Here is a 20237-nt window from a genome sequence, read left to right on the forward strand (position 1 = left end):
ATTAAGTTAGAACATATTAGTGGGATTTTTTTGGGGGGACGGTTCTCTCTTCAAATGTTGTTATATTCGTCCAGGTGATAGAAAAGGTCCCATCCAACTGACTGTTAAAATAACCAGGACAGTGAGTGGTTTCTCTGTCAATAATACAGTTAAATCATGTTTTTGATATTAGTCTTTGCAGAGATGAGCATTATGGGTGAGGATTTAACACTTTGGATGTAATTCATGGAGACAGCTGCTTCCAGGGAGATCACTTTTCTAGCCATCCAAGTTCCTGGACCACCTACTGAAGGCTTAACATCCAGTTTCTTCCAGTCCTGAGAATCACTTTGGTTTAGCTGATGGTCTTTTGAAAGCTGCAGCTGAGGTTTAATCCAACATTCCTTTGCAGGGTCAGTTCAGCCCAACGGGTAAAAAACATATTTTCTTACTTGACTCTATCTAGCAGTGGAATAGAAGTAATAACGCAACAGCTACAAATCATTTAATTATCTTGTTTCTAAAAAGGCGAGTTCCTGTTAAGTAAAATGTTCTTTTGTGATACTTTAACCATAAATTAGCAGACACCACTAGGATCAAAGGGGTAAATCTTTGCTTTTTGAGACCTGGAGGACCTGACTATTTAAATTCAGATGTAGTCAAGCGCTGGAACTAACACACTCAGGACTCTTAGACTACCACTAGGCTGCTGTAGCCCTTTAAGAGCGGAGAACAGGCTATCACAAAGGACAAGCGTCCACTCACTACACAAGCCCTGCGTGTCATGGCTGACCTTTCCTTCCTCTTGCACTGTCTGAACTGATTAGTTTTTCTCGGTGGCAGATACACCACAGCTTACCGCTGCCGTCCATGCTCAGCCTGATAACAACTCCTCCACTCTGACACCACAGCTCAGAAGCATTAAGAAGTGGGCTGAGAACTGTTTTCATCTTTAGCGCAGCATTATACCCGCCTTTGAACTTATTTGCTCTTTGTGGGCAGCAGATAACTCCTATCTACAGATGTGTTAATTGGGCTTTCAGACAGAAGTCTCCATATTAAAGTGGTATGGGGCCTCACTGGCCAAAGCACACCAAAGCCCCAGGAAATCACAAGCTGACCTTCAACTAATGTGCAGTCTGGAGCCCTTATAAAGCTGAGTTGAATTAGCTTTGCCTACACTGCCAGAGGGAAAAGAAATCACACAACATTTTAACCAACTACACACAGAAATACCCAGGAGTCATAGGATGCGGTGCATAAATTTATTTCAACATATATTAACCTTTTGTTGTTTATTTTTTCATTTTGTTAAAGACACAGTACGTACAGTATTTACATTAGATTCTACGACAACACTTGCTGGCAGGAAACAGTTAGATCGCAGGATTAGGATAAATGGGTAAGAGGAAGGCTACTTTCTAAGCTTAAACAAAACTTTATGGAATTTGATATCTCATCATTAAACCTGACAATTCCTGTCCTAACAGTGCATGAGAAGTGCACACTACAAAAATGAACCATAGTCTAACGATGTTGTGATGTCTAACGGCTGTGCTGTACAACAACGTTGCTCACTGTACAGTTGCTTTAGGTTATGATGCATCGTGTTATGTTAGACCATGAGTTGCCTTGTGTTGTGTTTTGTAATATGTGCAGTTGGGTTACCTCTTTGTTGTTGTTATTGTGTGTTTTTCCTCATATACACAATTTTTCTACTAGATAAAATCTGTATCATCCCACATACAGAATAACAAGCTGAAGCCCTGATTCATATTCCACTAAAACCTACTAAAGGATTGCTATCTGACAAATCCAACAAAGCAGATAGCATCTCAGGATACCATACATCTTTTTGACAAGGCTTCAGTCACATCATTTCACTTTTGCAGACTCAAGAGTGTGGATGGAACGAAACAAGAACAGTGAACTGGCTCATAAAATAGAGGAAATGTGTATCTGCAGAAATGTGTCATCCAGTAGACCCAGCTAAACAACTGTCATGAGGGGCTGTGGATGACAGGGAGAGATTTTGGTGGCCAGCGGTTTCATTTGGGCTTAATTAGACTTGATGTTAAAGAATAGGACAGAAGACGAACCAGAGGGGCACCAGTACTGTCACTATAGCGACAGAGCTGATGGGCTGTCATGGGAATGGTTGGAAAAATAAGACAAGACAGGCACCCATTAACACACACAAACACGCACACAAGGAAAATAATGATAACGAGCATGCACTGAAGCACTGTCACCGAACAAACTCTGCTTTTTTCGATGCTTTCGAGCGACACATTTGGTTGAATCTCCACAGAGAGGCAGGAAGGTGAATTTTAAAGGAAGAGAAGGAGGGGTGAGTCAGTTGGGTTTGCGAATGTAATGTTGTGTCTCGACAGTCCCGTTTTGGAGCCTCTTTTGTGATGCTGGAAAATTAATTTGTAAGGTGTCAACCTACAAAGCAGCTCTCAGCTCTAACTGAATGAATGAAGACAGAATGGGCTGTATTCACATGACGACCAGGAAACTCGATGATTGTTCACAGGAAACTGATGTTGCTGTAGATAAAGCTATGATGACAGAAAACTCCAGAAATGAGTGATGTCTATTCACCAACTTGTGTCATACCTACATCAAGAAAACCTGGTCCAGTTCAGATAAAACCCTAAACAATAAGAGAAAAGAAGAGATCAGTAGCTGCTACCATGTTGTACATTGTTATAGGCTGTAGATAATATTACTATATATTTAATTTGTTTTAATATACTGTACATTCTGTCATATTTTGTTGCTACATACATTGTGTTGCCCCGACAGTAACTGTAAAACCCTTTTCCCTGTTGTAGAAAATTAGTACAGCTACATCGTTGGACTACCTGATATGGTGTACTCCTAGAAATATCAAATCATTTACAATATGGAGTCGTAGTTTTCTCTGAAGAGTGTACATCCTTTACAAAAATCTTGTGCTTTAACCTTTGCAACGCACACGTACACATCCAAACACTCACAACAGGTAGAAAAGAAACAATAAAAAGATGTTTCTTCTCATCATCATCATTGTTCACCACCATTTTCACTCAAGAAAATGTTACAGTCCCTGTACTCTGTTGTGTTACACTGGAAATGGGAGTCACTGAGGGCACTTCAAGAGTTGCAGATGTGTCTTCCAGCCTGTCGAAGGAGTTTCATTAATGATAAAACAGGAACTGACCCACTGAAGTGTCCTGAGGTGATGCCTACCACTCAGTCTAGACATCTACATGAAAAGATGTGTCATAAAAACTGCTACATTAAGAATCTTTTTTTTTTTTTTAACTTGAAAAATTTATATCAAGTTTTATGTAAGTCGGCAGGAAGTCTGGGAAATGGCAGTCAAATGAATCTGCGGAGATTGCCCTCAGATCAACAGCCTCTGACTAAACAGCATCCGCTGATCAGACATCATGGCCTCCCCGGAGCTTATACTCTGAGACAAATAAACAATAAAGACAAATGGGGTGATAAGTGAGAAAAGACAGGATCTGATTTTATGGAGTATCTAATTATAGCATCATTAGCACCACCACAGTGTCTGGGCAGAAAACACAAATGTCTGGATGACAGAATGAACTGCTGAGAGGAGCATCCTCACTGGACTGTTAAACACTGCCTGTATGGCTTCTCAGCATGGGAAGCAGTCTTTGGTCACAAATCAAAACCTAAATGGCATGTGCCCGTTGTCCACGTGTGTCCATTTCCACAGCCGGGCATGTGACCCTGAGATTCTCTACTTTTCCTTCTTCTTCTTAGAGTCTCTGTGGTAGTTGTTAACACCTCTTCATAGCTGGTTATTACAGTGAAATGCCATCTAGTCTCTAGTGGTAAGATTGGCAGTGTCACACACAGATTTCGATGGCGGTTGCCATAACCATCTGGCTTTTGTTCTTGTCTCGGCCTGGAGACTGGTGCTGTCCAGACTCTTCTCTGGGAGACAATGGGTCAGAGAGGACACTACGCTTGAGTGGTGCCGGGCGCAGGCAGGACGTTCCTGGAGGAGTGGAGGGTTCAGGGTGTCGGTGGGAGGAACGTGATGAAGTGGAGGTGGAGGAGGAGGAAGTGCAACTGCCAGTACACACCCCCGAGCTTGACCTCTCCCCTCGCTTTGCTCTGCAAGACGCTCTGCGCCTGAGCTCGCTGACCAGCTCGTACTTTACAAAGCAGAAGACGTCCTTGACTCCACAGCGCTTTTCCGGATCAGCAGCGAGCAGCCTCTGAAACATGCGCAAGGCATCATCAGTAAAACGACGCCACTGAGAGGGGTATGTTCCCGCAGGACATCCTGCTTTCTGCCAGCGCCGAAACTCCTCATAGAAGGCATCGGCCGGCAGCGCCGCCTCCCAGGGGAAATTGCCTGTCAGCATACAGAAAACCAGCACGCCAAACGCCCACACATCCAGACTGGTGGTCACGAGGAAACCGTCTGCACGGCTGGCACGGCACACCTCTGGTGCTGTGTAGGGGATGGTACCACTCACCCGTTTCACACGGCAGCCCACCCGTCGGGTCATGCCAAAGTCGGCCAGCTTGATGCGGCGGCACTCGCGGTCAAATAAGAGCACGTTTTCTGGTTTGACATCTCGATGCACCAGGTTTTTACTGTGCATGAAGTCCAGTGCCAAGCCCAGCTGTTGCATACAGCGTTTGACCATTTCCTCTGGCAGACCCACCTGAGAGGAGCACACAGGGGGGACAGGAGGAGTGTGGAGAGGCAGAAGGAGAGAAAAACAGGGAAGACTGTGATTAATACTCTCTAACAGATACAGTACACTGTGTAGGAGGTGAGACTACAAGAAAGGGGCTTTGTGGCACATAGCTCAGAATATTGTTGAAAAAAATAAGTGATGTTTATACTGACTGGATGAATTAAAGTATAGGGTGAAAAGTGAAAATCTCCAAAAAGAAAAACTGAAACCAAAAAGTTGCTGCAACCATTTTTAATGAGTTTTTATAAGAACCTTGAAGTCAAGCATTCCCAGCACATCAACCGGAATAGGACTAAAACAAAGCGAGGGCTCTGTGCGGAGAGAAAACCGGGACGAAGACAAGGCTCCAATCCCAGGAGAGCTTATTAAAACCGCCATGCCTGAACATGGCAAGTGATTGGAGCAGCTGTGGCTGACTGAGGGTGGTGATTGGTGGAAGGAAGGATGACAGCATTACCTGTGGGGGGATAATGTCGAAAAGGTCCCCAGCGGGAGCATATTCTTGTCCAAACACATAGCTGTCATCTGTCTCGAAAAGCACGTCCAAGACTTTGATGATGAAAGGGCTGCAGCTAAGTGAGCCTGTTAGGCTGTATTCCCTCAGGAAACTCTTCAGCTTCGTCTTGTTCTTGGTAACAAACTTCAGCGCCATTTTAGTGCCTGTAAAGAATCCGATGGATTACACATGGTCGGACACAGTTCACAGCAGTTATCCTAAAAGCGAGTGCCGTGTTGCCCAACCTGTCTTTGTAACAGCTGCTCCATTCATTCAAATAATAAAAAAAAAAAAAAAAAAAAACGTACAATGAATGAATCTCACCTCAACACACCTACAACCATCTGTTCACAATCACAGGTGCTGAAATACAGAGGCGCTCTGCTGCACACGCAGCACTTTTAATCTCAGATGCCTTGTCAGCCTCTCAGCAGTACTTTACAATGTTTAGTTATAATGAATTCAGACTGAGCCGACTCTCTAACCTTAATTTTGTTACAACCGAGGATTAAATGGCAGACCTAAAAAAAATCCTTAACAAACCCTTTTAACTGTGCAGAAATTAATTCCTTGGCACCATGCCCTGAGACTTTAGAACAGGCCGATCTGCCTTAACTGGTTATCCTCAGCTGTGAGGCATCCTTGCACAAAGTGGATATTGAGATTAGAACAATCTGATTTTCTCAATTTCTTTTTCTGTATTTAGGCTTTACTAGATGTTTGACCATCAAGACATACTAGTTAGATAGAAACAGAGGACAGTGAACCCACTCCTCCCCCCACTAAACCGACTCACCCTGTGTTCTGTGTGCTACCAGGTCCACCTTGCCGTACGTGCCCTTCCCCAGTTCACGGATGTGCTCGTACTGTTTGGCTACATCTGCTGCTGACAGAGAGGTGATGGCCAGGGCCTGCATGTCCTCCACAGGCAGCCCTCCACAGTAACCCGTCTTTGACGTAGGGGAGCCCCCGCCGCTGCCCACCCGTCTAGGCCCGGATGGGGAAAGAGACAGGCTCGCCTTGACGCTGTGGGGCAGACTAAATCAAGAGGAGAGAACACAGCATAAAGTTAGATTTAATTCTGCTGTGATGATGGCAGGAAATATATATTTTATGTATGAATGACAGCATGCTCTTCAGTATTGTTGTGTTTATTGCTGTAAATCCATATATTCTTGTCTGTACAGCGTGTCCCGATGGTTGGTTAAATCAGGAAGGCTTTAACAGATCTTCATTTCCATACAATCAATTCAGGGAAGGCATCAACAGGGAAGTGCTTTCAGTAAATATATTGGACTTCCTGCTGTCCCTCTAGATCACTCTGCCAGCTTTCAGATATGGCAGGTCTCAGACAGCACTTACTGGCAGACAGCTATGGGAAAATCAATATGAACAGGTAGAAGGACTAACAAATACAAACAAATGGAAAGAGCTGATTGCTTCTAAGTGTAAGGCATGCCACAGGTCCACTGGACCCACTCTAATGTGATCGTACGTATACATTTTCTGCACAGTAGAATCAGTGTGACTGTGAAAATGAAAAGGAGTTGCCTTGCAAAACACATTTGGTTTGCAAATACTGCAACAGAAAAGTTATTGCTGATTTTCAGAAGTGTCAAGTTTGAAATAGGTCAAACTGATCCTAGGAGGAAAAATTGCTCTCTTAATTGGAGGCTTAGATGGAATCGGCAACACTACATGTACCAACTAACAAAAAAATTAAAAATCAGGGCTGAGTGAATGTGAATGTGAGTCTCTGTCACAGTGCTTGAGCAATTGAACATACTGCACTAAATGGACCTTTTGATGAAATGAAGCAGCTCACACTAATGATATCACCCATTGTCTCTGTCTCTCTTTGACCCCCCCCCCCCCCATCACCAGTCACACAATCAAATCTAATCATGCACAGCATGCACACACACACACACGCACACACACACACACAATAAGACACTAGTAAGACACTGAATCAATTTTGCTGATGGACTTTTTTATCCATCATTCAAAGCCAACTGCTTTGCTCTTTGTTCGTCTTTTCCTACTGTCAGATTTTCAGCATCACTGGTTTAATCCAGGTTGCACTGGAAGAGCATCACAAATGTGCCTTTGGGAAATAAATGCTGACTTAATGTGAGTACCTAATGTACAAAACATGGGACAGGAAGTTTTGTTCAGACATTCTGAAGGTGTTGAGGTTCCTCAGCTATCTTGTGGGAAGAGTGTGATAAATATAGCTATTAGACAGTGAAAACTAAAATAGGATGTAACCACTTGCATCCTTATGTTCTTGGCTCAGCATTCTTTGTCGAAGAAAAAAAAAAAAACAACACTGCAAATACAGAATTAAATAGTGCTCTGTGTTCCATATCCACCATAATCTCTGCAGAGCACACTTGCTCCTTGATTTTGTCATAAGCATAAAGATGGTTATATAAGAGACTATGAATATTGTAGCCTACTCATTCTGAGCGTGCCCACTGTATAGCCTTCAGCAAGTCAACACAAAAGTTAATCAGTATGTGGTCCAGGTTTAGTGATTATAGACAGACAGACAGGAAGCAATCATTTCTGACCGCCCACCCTGTATGGCCCCGTAGCCTCTATCAGAACCAAGGCGAGTGAAGGGAATGCTTGTTTTATTGGCACTAGATTCCAGTCAGCTCCACGGGTAAAATGTGCAGCTCTCCAGCATGGATCTTAATCACATTACTCAGCTCCCACAAAGACAAACGCACCCTCCCCCCCCTCCAAACCCAGAAACACAGGATGCTTTGCACTCATTTCCTTTGCAGAACTGGATTAGGAGTCCTGAAATGTGATGAGTGGTGGTGGTGGAGGGGGGACGATGCTCTCTGCAACTGCAATGACGCTGTAAATGTTAAGAAGAAACTGCAGTGTGATGCCTTGGAGGCTTGAGGATTAAGTTATGAGGTTTATGGAAGATGACTGTGCATGAGTGTTTGTGTATGTGAGAGAGTGTGTGGGGTTGAGGGGGCTGGGGTATCAGTCAGACAGTGACACTGTATCAGAAGCCCTTTGTGTTTCTACCTCTGAGAGGGAGCAGCTGCGAGGTTCCGCACGACTCAGCATTCATGCTCGACCACAGCTACATGCCCCACTGCTCCTCTCCTGTCCTCTGAAGCAACTAAACACAAGGTAACAGCAACACCCTGCACACAGATGAAGATTTAGCTCGAGACACATTTTGATGTCTGTGCGTTTCTGAGCGAGTCCCACTCATTGTTAATCATCTATAAGCCATTTTGTCACAGTCATGAGACCGTGTAACTTCACTATTCACAATTTTCATGTTTTGATTGTGATGAAATATCCTTGGACATTTCTAATTCCTACAAAAACAAGAAACAAGGTTAATGCTCAGCAGCAACAATCTGTTTTCCAGCCACTGCGCCTACTACTGTGATTCGAACCCTCTTAGAAACCTGGTTGTTTCCAAAGAAATGCAAAATATCAGATTTAATGTCCTAAAAACCAGAAGGAAGGTCTGGGAGCCTGCTGTGGCTGACTCTGTATGCCCTCACCTGAGATTAAACTGCAGAAGCTGCTGACCTTTTCTTTTAGAAACCTTTAGCTGGAACTGAGAACAGAGATGAACCCTGTGATGCCACTAGCAACCAGTCCTCTTGTTACAGACTCTCTCTTTACAGCTATCTGCCTTGTCCAGGGTGTTTCTAGCCTCTGAACTCTGGTGCTGTTTTACTGGATTTCAGGTGGCACAATTTTTTCACAGGGAAACCAAGTTCCAACTTCCCTATGGTCAGAGATTCATATTCAGCCATAAGTTCATCCACTACATTTGGTGGCGCCTGAACTATCTCAACAACTATTACAGAGACTGTCTGTAGAGACATTACTGATCCTCAGAGAATCAATCTTGCTGCAGAATATCCAATAAACATTTGCAGCATAAAACTGTAATAACTTTGTTGATCCCTTAAACCACCTAAAACTACATTTCCTTAAGCTTCAGCTGTACTTGGTGTTTAGTGCTAATTAGGTTGTCGGCTGTGGTAAACATTGTACTTGTTAAACATCAGCGTCTCAGCACTGCAGCATCCACAACACAGAGCTGCCAGCATGGCTGTAGACTCCAAACATCCAAAGGCTAACAGTGGTAACATGAAAATCAGAGCCTGCGAGTGGACAAATCATATCTGCTGTATTGTTATGTGACGTACCAGAGACAATAATTGTGTATTCAGTTAGTTACTGGGTCTCCCCCAGTGTAAATGTGAGTGATACAGTTGCAATGAACTGTGACAGGACATTGATTACCACATAAAGACTTTATAAAGGTGAGATTCAAGCTTGAATACAGAATCGCATCTCAGTGGTGAGTTGTGTGAAGATGAAAATTTGGATATTAGGATGTGGACAAATGTATTTTAAAGTACACAAAGGGCATAATAAAGTGAGCGGGGAATCAGCACACGGTGGTGGTCCTTTTTAGTCCAGCTTTATCTCCTCCTCTCCTCTTTCTCTCTTTTCTGTTCCTGAGAATGTAAACAAGGGACTAATGAAAGAAATAAATAGATTACAGAGCCTGCCTCATGTCTCTACCTCTCTCCATTACTAATGGACTAGTTGCTTTGCTCTCAGCAGACGAGTCATTATGGGTCTGATCTGCCCAATTTACTGTCAAAATGCCCAGCATGGCTTGCCTGTGGGTCAACATGAAACCAGTGAGTGAAATACGATGTGACTGATGTGGTTTCGCTGCCTGTCTCAAAACAAACCAGCTGCATGCATACATGCACATATAGACGCTGTGTGTTACTGTGTCCCTCTCCTTGTTGCCAATCTGTGCTCCTAAACAATCTATTATTCGATCAAAAACCAAATGGGCTTCCATGTGACAGCTAGTTGCAGTCAGGACACTCTGTTCCCTGCTCAAGCAGTAAAAAAAAAAGGGTGGAATCGGCTTCCTCATCGGCACAGAACATCAGTGCTGGTGAGCTGGTGGATTTTGTGCCTTAGTCAACACAGCTGGAGAAACCTCCCGCTGTGCTGTGATAGGTGAACCAGCGGCCCAGGCCACGGACACTCACTTTGACAAATCACTCGCTCTGAGCTGGGCCTGGCAGCCCATATGGAGGATCCCTGCTGGGACTGAAAGCAGTGCAACACATCCCTGACATATCTTGCTTCCACTCTCCTTCCCATCATCCCTCTCTCCCTCTCTCTCTAGCTCTCTACTGTATTTCGCACACCCCATGGATCTACAGCCCAATTCAGGAGCCAGCCACTGGCCTCCCGCTGAGATGACCTAAGACTCAGGAAGTGATAACCCAAGGTCAAATGGACCCAAACAATTACTGAGATTGGAGATCAGCTCTGGGAAATGATCTTACAAGGACATCTGCTTTGATGCTGACGACAAATGACTAATAATGAAACAAACAAAACAGAATCCATCAATATTGTGCTTCGAGATTTGACGTCAGAGCATCTGACTGTAAATGCCAATCATGATCAGTGTCATAATCACACTTATTCAGGAGTCAAATATAACTGCAAAAAGGTACCCATCTGACATACTGCACCTAACGCCAACTATATTACAATCCAGTCGCCTCGGGTTCCAATAGGGAGGCTTCCTGTGATGAAAGAGAGAGAGCAGGATAGGGGGAAATCCAGACTGAAATGAAGCATCCACCCCTTTGTACCACTTGCTATAGACTGCATCCCTTTGGTGTCAAATACATGGGGAAATGTGACTCTAATATGACTTCACTGAAATGGGGTCTAAATAGGGATGTGGCTAAATGATATGACAGCACTGCTGCACAGCACAATGCCATTTCTCTTTCTCTCTTTTTTTCAGACCCATTTCATTCTCCACTTCAAGGCAAACAGTGTACACTGATCCTGCTCATGATTACCCCTCACCACACACACACACACACACACACGCACACACGCACGCACGCACGCACGCACGCACGCACGCACACACACACACACACAAAGTTCTTTCTCAAACTCAGATACTTCATTTGCACAAGAGAATATTAGCAATCTCTGCAAAATTAAGTGTAAGACAACATAAAATATGAGATAATTACAAACAAGGATGTAGTTTATATTTGTCAAACATTTACTAACCAAATAACGAACCAATTTAGATTTTAATGTAATTGCAAAAATGGTGTGTCCTCAATAAGGTTTACATCTTCATTGACTTCTGGGCAGTCATGTTTTCCTGTGGCAGCTAATTTATGGCTGTGGACACTTAGTCTGTTCTTAGTTTGTTTGACTCATTATAAAACTGTGTATTTCTTGGAGTTTTGTGTCTGTGTGAGGGGTAAAGAGATTTTCGTTGGTGTTTCTGTGCCCGCTGTTGGAGTCGGTCATATAAAATCTTTATGTAGCAGCTGTTTTTATCTAGGAACAGAAATCTTCCTAGATCTGCAGACTGTGTTTGAGATGTATGTGGACTTCTGTGATGTTTTTGTTACATTAAAGATGAAGAATTTCAGGAAAGATGCGATTTGGTTTATAACTGAGTTTTTGTGGGCTCATTTTTTTTACAGAACATGATTGTATGGAAGATATTATTTGCCGACAATTTCTGCTGATGTGTTAATATGATGATTATTTCCTGGAATCATAATAAAACTGAATGGATATTATAACCATTGTTTATAAAGCATAAGACAATGGCAGCATTTTGTCTGTTCAGCTCAACATTGATCCAGGAAGAACAGCTTTCAGTTCAAATGCTATTTGACTTTTCAGTGAATTACTGCTTTGCAGCTCCTCTCAACCCATACAAGGTTTATGACAAAAGCAAATCCATGTGTGGTTTCTCTGCAGCCGTGTGTGTCCATTTACAGTCCATTACCAGCCGGCATCTTTTGTTCTTACAGGGCTTTTCTCTATCAAGTCAGCTGCTCATTTAAATGCATTAGATGGCATTAACAATGAGATATCACCTGTCTGCCTTGGACAAAGTATAAAAGGGCCATTAAAGTGGAGTGACCCGGATGCCCTCACATCCATCTCACACAGACAGAATCACAAAAGCAGAATTGGAAGCAAATAATTTCGAGTACCACAAATAATGTGGGTGAAAATCAAATCAAGCCACAGCTCAGTCATTAGCACTAGTTAAAGTTACAGTCGTAAGCTAAATAAAACTACAGGGCTGATGTTAAGAGGCACTTGGGTTTAATTATTAGAGGCCTATAGAGCAGGTTTTTAAAGAGGAGTTTATTAATTCATGATGTGAATGTCCATTAAGATAGTCAGAGTTCACACAGCACAAATTCACTTATCAGTGCACAAGCATTTAATGGCATAACAAGTAACTAAATAAATAAATAAAATAACCAAGACACAAACAACTAAAATAAAAATTCACTTTTAATTATCTGTTTATTTTTGAGGGTTACAGTAATTTGCAGACTGACCCGGTTTCCAGGACCTCGGGGTCCATCTATAGGTGTCACTCACCTGCTGGCGACCTGCCTCTCTCCTCCATGGTCCTGCATCCGCTCGGCGAGCAGAGCTGCTGCGCTCTGTTCAGCACCGGTCCGCTGGGCTCTGCAGGAACCTGATGGACAGGCTCTCCTCGGTTCAGGGAAGTTGTCTGTCAGTTGTAAGTGTTAAGAGAACTGTGCACGTCCTTCAAAAACCTAAAACCCTTGCACCTTAAAAACAATAGATGCTTTGCTGTTTGCAGCCAAAAATGATTCCTGTGCTGGTTCTGGAGATGCTCTTCAGTTTGTGACTTTTTGTTGAGGGGGGTATTAAACCAAAGCTGCTTCTGGATGTTGAGAGGAGGACGCGAGCTGGGGTCCCTCCACTGAGCGCCGACCCTCTCAACCTGCCAAGTAGCCGGAGGAGGAGGGTGCGTGTTTATTTTTCGCTCCTCCAGTGATCCGCATGACCCATTTCAGTACAGCACACACCGAAGCGAACCAATTCATTCACATCCACACAGAGGGGCTCAGAAAAGCTCTGCGCTCTGCAACATGCACGGACCGATCTGCATCTTCCCACCCCTTCTGAACCCAGCTCTGCGTCCTGCTGTCTCTGTCCGTCGGTCCTGCAGGACTCTGGGGTTGACGGGAGGTTGGTCTCAGATGCTGCTTCTCTGCTGGTCCTACCAGTCAGCTCCTTCATTGTCCGCCGTCTCCACCCTCTGGCAAACTAATACTCTCACGTGTCCCGGGTCCTAGCGCCTGAAATCTCCCGTCCCAACCAGAGTCCAATCTCAGCGCGTCCACGACCTTTTACTTTTGACTGATGCTTTGAAGGAACAAGACGCTCCCCTCCCGCATATTTCAACAGTTTATGACCTGAAGCACTCCACACGGTGGCTTTGCCATATGATTTACTGTCCTGGCAGTTCCCCTTTACTGTGCGTGGTCAACCAGACTAGAATGATCTGTGAAAACAGCATTGACATAACAGGGATCCCCTTAGTGCATCATCATCCTCACACAGCACTGATCAGTTGGGTCCATGAGATAAAACCTGAGATTTTAGACCCCAACACGCCACACAGTGAAAATCCTAGGCTCAAATGCATTTGCTGTGCATCTATGGCTGGATTACTGAATTGGCATACCTGACACAGGCCCAAAACACAAAACATTAAATGCAAAATGACTATGAAGACATTCAAAACGAGTCAAAATGGACACAAAATGGCTAAAAAAGACACAAACCTACAAACAGACACAACCAGAAAAAGAATTCATGTTGCTTTTACATGTAATTTTCTCAGATTGTAAATGAAAAAATGAAAGCTATGTATAATGAATATAATATAATATAATGTAATGAAAGTATAAGAGTAAAAACTGTTTTTCAAGCATTACAGGAATCAGGAAGAGAGAAAGAATGAAGCCTCATAGAAGTTTGTACAGAGAAATATGGTTTATTTCCTGAAACAAAATCATTTGACCTATAAGAGACGAGTGCATGTTGAATTGCTGCATCTTCAGCAGCTTTTTGTGACGATTGTGTCTCACACAGCAGAGATAGGCCACCAGGCAGTGAGGCGAAGATTTCCTTTGGGTCATCTTGGGAATAGAGCTGTCATAAATCAAAGGGAAGGTCGAGCACGGTGGGCTGACAGCAAAGAGCACATGAGGGTCAAACACACCAGGGGGACACACCACTTAGCTGTGAACAAATAGAGCAGGGCTGCTCCTCCTGCTCCTCCTCTCCCCTCCTTTCTCCTTTTTCAGACATCAGACCCATGTCCTAGTTTTTACTTTTTGTGTGTCACCTAAAGTTTTCCACCTCTTGTTGCAAGGAATGGCCTTGTTTCGTATCCTGCTCTTCATCTTAATGCAGAGTTTAGTCTATTGCTTTGTGTTCTGGCTGCCCTACAAACTCCAGCATCTTAGTGGGAGTGGGGTTAATTACAAAGGGGTATCTCAAAAATGTTTTAAGGATGAATATAAGATTGTACTTTCATTCCATGTTGCTTTGACTATACACTGATTAATGTGTCAGACAATTTTATGAGTTAATAAATATCATGAGAACATTTAAGTTATATTTGGCGTTAATGATCTTTTTAGTGGATGGGAAAAAGTGGAGTAGAATAGTAAAGTATACACTGTATACTGTAGAAGGGGTATATAATAATATCTCTGTTTATAAATGGGTATGAATGGGTAGGTTATGATTATTATCTTCAAAAACAGCAGGTACTTTATATAAACAATTATATACACAAGAGACACATTTTGTGGCTTCAGAGAACATGTGAATATTATTCTGACAGAGAAAAGGATAAGAATTAAATTGAAAAGCAGACTGCTATTGCCCACCCTCACTCCTCCAGGCACTGGTCCACAACAGCTTCATTCTGTCTCACTTTAGTTCTGTTTTCTCTCTGTCACTTTTCACTTTTTCACTTCCACCTGGCTCCCCACTAGCAGAGTGACTTTTCTGACAGCAGTCACAGCAGAGGAAGACATTTCACATCGTTTTCCGCAATCCAAAAACGACAAAAGCAACTCTCAGCTACATCCTCCTCTCCCACTGAACCATCTCTGCAAACTTACTCCAATTTTATTTAGTTATGTTTTTTTTTTGTTCAGTTCGTGTTTATTCTCATGCCACAAATGCAATCCAAATGCAAATGAGAGCGATCCAAAACACAGCAGAATTTAAAATGTTATGAAATGAAAACAAAACTACATTTGTTTAGCAATGTATATAGAGGAGATTATGTCACATGCAGTGAAGTTAAAAGTAATCCATAAAGTAATAAATGTATACAAATGACTTTGGTATACCAGTCAGCAAAGTAGTTTTGCCCAGGTGAAGTTCTTTTAATAAAACAAGCAGCACAGATATTCTTACAATATTTATAATGTTTTCTACATATTTTTTTCACCAGTGTCGGAAAAAAACAACACAAACATATCGTTTATCGGTTGTTTTGAGTGTAGAGTCCAATCGGGACTACGTTTCCCACAATGCCATTTGCAATTTTTTTTGCTTCTTCCGATTGGTTTGCGGTTAATGACGCTAAAACTATGCGCGTAACATTATTCTGCTTCCAGTCTGCGTTAAAAGTGTTTTGGCTCATGTTGTGACATTGCGGGGGCCATGAGCAAATATATTTTACCAGTGTCTGTCTTTGGAACAGTGTTTGGGTGCGCTGTTTTATTGAAGTGAGTAGCTCTTTCTAATGTGACATGAAACCACTGTATCATGATGTTACTGCACATTTTAGACTGCAGGCCTGTGGGTCACATTTGCTTATAGACACAATATATGTCGCTGCTCATGCTAGTCCATGTTGTTGAGGTTGTGTCAGAAACGTGTCGGTGTAATTATATATTATCAGAGAGTCTCATCGTGTTCAGTTACTCTCTAAGGTATGTCCCTCCTGCGGTGAAGGCTTCACACTTAATACTACAGTAAGTTACCACTTTGTACTTCACAGAGTACAGGCTTTATGGCTCAGGTGTGTAGCTGAATATGTTGAGTTGTTGTAGTTGAGCTGAAGTTAAATCCAGGAGAGTATCCGGGGGAAAACAAAAGCAGATTCAGTGACAAATGCACTTTAATAAAGCTCAGGATCGAAAGTCCATATTAACACTAGAGCTGTTTGCCCTGGATTATCCTCTGTTTGTTCCCATCCTGCTACTAGTACTCTAATAGTTGTTGTTATTATTTTGTCCCCTCTCTTTACATTATAAACATACAGCTTGGCTAAATAATAGGAACTGCTCTCTATATAAAGTAAATGGTCCTATACTTGTAGAGCACTTCTCTATGCTCAAATGCTTTTACACTATTTGGCCATTTATCCATCTGCTCGCACAAGCACACATGGGTGGAAAAGGGGCAACTTGGGGTTCAGGGTCTTGCCCAAGGACACTTTTAACATTTAGACTATTGAAGCCAGGGATCAAACCACATTGGTTCATGGCCGACCTGCTCTACCTCCTAAGCCACAGCTGCAGCACATCTTCATGAAATCAGGGTTTCATTCATTAGTTTGAGGTGGATGTTCCTACCAGAGGTTTTACAACAGGGTTCATCTTCAAATGTAATAAAGCAGCACCACCTTAAAGTGTCTACACACCAATAGTGAATCCATTCAGGAGGTGTTGTTTTTGGAGTTCACTGACAATCACAGAATTTTCAATGTAGCTTCATCAAACTTAAACCTGACTGGCTTTGATGCTGAAACAGAAGGTGTTATCTGAAGTGCTAAAATAAGATGACGCTGAACTTTGGTCTCTTTTCATAGGAATCATGTGACTGGAGGCCGGTGTCCAAGTAAAGCTACCATCAATGGAAAGACTGTGGTTATAACAGGAGCCAACACCGGCATTGGGAAAGATACTGCCCGAGAACTGGCTAAGAGAGGTGTGAAGAAAATATAATGTCACTCTGATTTGGTCCAGCAGGACATAAAATATAAAATCAAGAGTGGTTATTGTCCTCACAGTGACATGCTCAGTTTCCTATTTCCACATCGTCAGGGGGTCGGATCATTATGGGATGTCGGGACATGGAGAAGTGTGAGGCAGCTGCAAAAGAAATACGAGGGAAGACCCTGAACCCTCATGTTTACTCGCGTCGCCTCGATCTGGCCTCCATGAAATCCATCCGAGAGTTTGCGGAGAGAATCAAGCAAGGTGAGGAAACAAACATATCACATGCAGTAAGTTGTAACACTTCTTGAGTGTCCAAGTCTCGAGAAAAAAGCACATTCAGTAATGATTTGTTGGATATTATCTTTATTTCCTTGTAGAGGAGCAGCACGTGGATGTACTGATAAACAACGCAGGTGTCATGAGATGTCCGGCATGGAAGACAGAAGATGGATTTGACGTTCAGTTTGGCGTTAATCACCTAGGTACTCTGGCTGACTGAATGAAAAAACAGGTCAATTAATTTTAAACTCCCTGTAAGATAATAAATCTGATTTGTCATTACATTCTAAAACGGTTTTCCTTACTCGGCCACCTGATTTCGAGTTTCTGTCTTTCAGGCCACTTCTTGTTGACAAATCTTCTGCTGGATAAGTTGAAAGAGTCCGCCCCCAGCAGAGTGATCAACCTGGCCTCCCTCGCCCACGTCGTTGGAAAGATCGACTTCGAGGACTTGAACTGGGAGAAGAAGAAGTTTGATACCAAGCAGGCGTATTGTCAGAGCAAGCTTGCCAATGTTCTGTTCACCAGAGAGCTCGCCAAGCGATTACACGGCAAGTCTACGGGCTGTTTCGTATGTGGGCATGTGTGGGAGGGAGAGCAGCCTATGTTCTTGTTTGTAATTGGCCAGTGAATATATATTTTTAAACAATGCTCGTATATGTATGGGTATGTGCGTGTGTGTGTGTGTGTGTGTGTGTGTGTGTGAAACAGGCACAGGAGTCACAGTGAATGCTGTACACCCAGGCGTTGTTGCCACGGAGCTCGGGAGGCACACCGGCCTGCACCAATCACAGTTCTCGAGCTCTGTGCTCAGTGAGTATCCTGTGTCCTTATTGGATTCTGAATTTAGAGAAAATCAATGAATCCAGCCAGATTATATTTACCCAATGCATATGCAACAGCTTCAGCTGTACAGACTCAGTGAACTTTCTATTCTATTTTCTTGGTGTGTATTAGAACAGAGTAATTCATTCAAATAACTGAGCACATTACTGTTGTGAAAAGTTTCTATCCACAAGATTTCAGCTTTCTACTGTAACTCTACAACAGAAAAACAAATAGCCAAGGAAAAGTAGCTCTATAACTACTCTAGTTTATGCTATTTATTTTAATGTTGAATTATTAGTAATGATGTACAATCCATTAACCAATCCATACAGTATACTCAGTATACTTTATCCAGAGCAACATCATTTCATTTGTAAGGCCATCATATGTTTAAAATGTCAAACCGTGAGGTGTGTAAAATATTTAGCAACTGAAACTATCAAATAACTTTATTGCAATAAAATTCACATGCATTTCCAGAGAATGGACTTAAATGCAGTTTATTACCCATCATGTTTTTAGCAAGTATTTCAAACAGTTCAGCAGTATTTAATACTTCAGACAAGGGTCTCCCTCTTAATCTGCAGGTACAGTGTTCTCTGTCATGCCACTGTCACTGTTGTTGCTGCTACAGCCTTTTTTTTTTTTACAAATTTTGGGAATCAGCAAATGGGTTTTTCCCCCCACAAGGATTTTTTAAAATAACATCCTCTGCTGTGAATAGAAAAGTGTTTGGTGTTTATATAATTTTCAGTCAGTGAGATAATAATAAAAATCCTGTGTGACATGTTGATACGAACAAATTCAGGCAGGTGTTTCATTTTGTCGTAGACCAACAACAACATGGATCCGGTTAGTAATTGAAGTGGTAGTTGACATGGGCAAATTTATTTAATGTACTTTGTTCAGAGATTTACACCATCAAATCTCTCTGTGGTTTCCACTAATCCCCTCGACAGGTCCCTTTTTCTCCCTGTTGGTGAAGAGTCCAGAGCTGGGGGCCCAGTCGAGCGTCTACCTGGCCGTGTCGGAGGAGATGGAGGGGGTGACGGGGCGTTACTATGATGTAATGACAGAAAAGGAACCAGCGCCTCAGGCACTGGATGAGGAGGCAGCTCGCAGGCTGTGGGAGGTCAGCAGCAAGTTGGTGGGTCTGGAGGAGGAAGGACAGCACGACAAGTCAAGCACGTCCGCAGAAGGCTGGAGCAAAGCTGCACAGACACAGAGACAGACCTTGGGACCAGCTGTCAGTGCTGCGGGGCTGTAGGTCACGCAAATCACGCACCTTTACGGCTTGAACTGAGCTGGGCTCATCGGAAAAATGAGTCCGAGTCTGTGATTTTAGGTGGATGTACAATGAAAGTCTTCTGTGTATGCCTGGATGTTCCTGCATCAGAATATTTTCTTTGAACAATGGACTTATGTTACTTTTGAAAGAAAATATAGCACTTTTGTTCTATTACAAATAATTACAGTAGTAAATAATAACAAGCACACATTCAGGGATTTTTCAGATGCAGTGGCTAATGTTAGCAACTTTAAATACCTGATATTGTTTGTGCATGTTTTGTATGTTTCGACTGGGCCTAATGATATGAACTGCTTAAATAAAGTGGTAGCAAAGACAGTAATTTAGTGAGATGCATAGATTAGGTGGGAGTAAGTCTGGAAGGGGCTTAGAGAAACATCTCATCTGAAAATAAAACAGGAACGAGGATGTCCCAAAGCGCTGGCCAACATTAAAATTCTCCATCATAAAAGATTAGTATCTAAAGTTTCTTAAACCTGAAGATGAATATCTGACAAAATGCTTATTTGCATGTTGTTTTTTTTTTGCCTTGCATGCCTGCAGGAATCTTATCGCCCTAAAAATAACATCACACATAAGCACACGGTGACAGCAGGAAGATCTGTGAATTCAGCCTTAGTAATTTGAAGTACACATGTATTTACAGACGGAGGCATTTTCGTGCAGTCTTGCTATACAGTACATGTATATTTACAGACTGCTCCAAGTGGTTTTAGCTTCCT

The 20237-nt window shown here is 42.6% G+C and overlaps 2 protein-coding genes across 3 annotated transcripts; one reads left to right on the forward strand and one right to left on the reverse strand.

Annotated features, from left to right (window-relative positions):
• Positions 1-1385: 1385 nt before the first annotated feature.
• Positions 1386-12863, reverse strand: sbk1 (SH3 domain binding kinase 1). Its single transcript, XM_026315635.1, has 4 exons — positions 12694-12863; positions 6011-6252; positions 5176-5378; positions 1386-4682 (listed from the first exon to the last, which is right to left on the reverse strand). The coding sequence occupies exons 1-4, from the start codon at positions 12729-12731 to the stop codon at positions 3852-3854; spliced, it is 1314 nt and encodes a 437-aa protein (XP_026171420.1). The 5' UTR covers positions 12732-12863; the 3' UTR covers positions 1386-3851.
• Positions 12864-15735: 2872 nt separating this feature from the next.
• Positions 15736-19968, forward strand: LOC113135959 (retinol dehydrogenase 13). 2 transcript variants are annotated; one of them, XM_026316352.1, is made up of 7 exons: positions 15736-15881; positions 16970-17088; positions 17205-17360; positions 17477-17581; positions 17717-17929; positions 18090-18191; positions 19166-19833. In XM_026316352.1, the coding sequence occupies exons 1-7, from the start codon at positions 15817-15819 to the stop codon at positions 19471-19473; spliced, it is 1068 nt and encodes a 355-aa protein (XP_026172137.1). In that variant the 5' UTR covers positions 15736-15816; the 3' UTR covers positions 19474-19833. The 2 variants fall into 2 exon arrangements, with proteins under 2 accessions (XP_026172137.1, XP_026172136.1); XM_026316351.1 differs by lacking the exon at positions 15736-15881 and adding an exon at positions 15893-16130 and having other exon boundaries at positions 19166-19968.
• The last annotated feature ends 269 nt before the right edge of the window (positions 19969-20237 follow it).

The sequence above is a fragment of the Mastacembelus armatus genome, chromosome 19, assembly GCF_900324485.2.
Source record: "Mastacembelus armatus chromosome 19, fMasArm1.2, whole genome shotgun sequence".
NCBI classification, from domain to species: Eukaryota; Metazoa; Chordata; class Actinopteri; order Synbranchiformes; family Mastacembelidae; genus Mastacembelus; species Mastacembelus armatus.

Bases quoted from the DNA above. Each gene is read 5' to 3' on its own strand.
- LOC113135959 (XM_026316351.1), top strand. From the start codon at position 15,985: ATGTCGCTGCTCATGCTAGTCCATGTTGTTGAGGTTGTGTCAGAAACG. The intron at 16,131-16,969 runs GTAAGTTACCAC...CTCTTTTCATAG, and splicing joins GCTTCACACTTAATACTACA to GAATCATGTGACTGGAGGCC. The intron at 18,192-19,165 runs GTGAGTATCCTG...TCCCCTCGACAG, and splicing joins GTTCTCGAGCTCTGTGCTCA to GTCCCTTTTTCTCCCTGTTG.
- sbk1 (XM_026315635.1), bottom strand. From the start codon at position 12,731: ATGCAGGACCATGGAGGAGAGAGGCAGGTCGCCAGCAG. The intron at 6,253-12,693 runs GTGAGTGACACC...CTCTTGATTTAG, and splicing joins GAGAGGCAGGTCGCCAGCAG to TCTGCCCCACAGCGTCAAGG. The intron at 4,683-5,175 runs GTAATGCTGTCA...TGCTCCTCTCAG, and splicing joins TCGACATTATCCCCCCACAG to GTGGGTCTGCCAGAGGAAAT.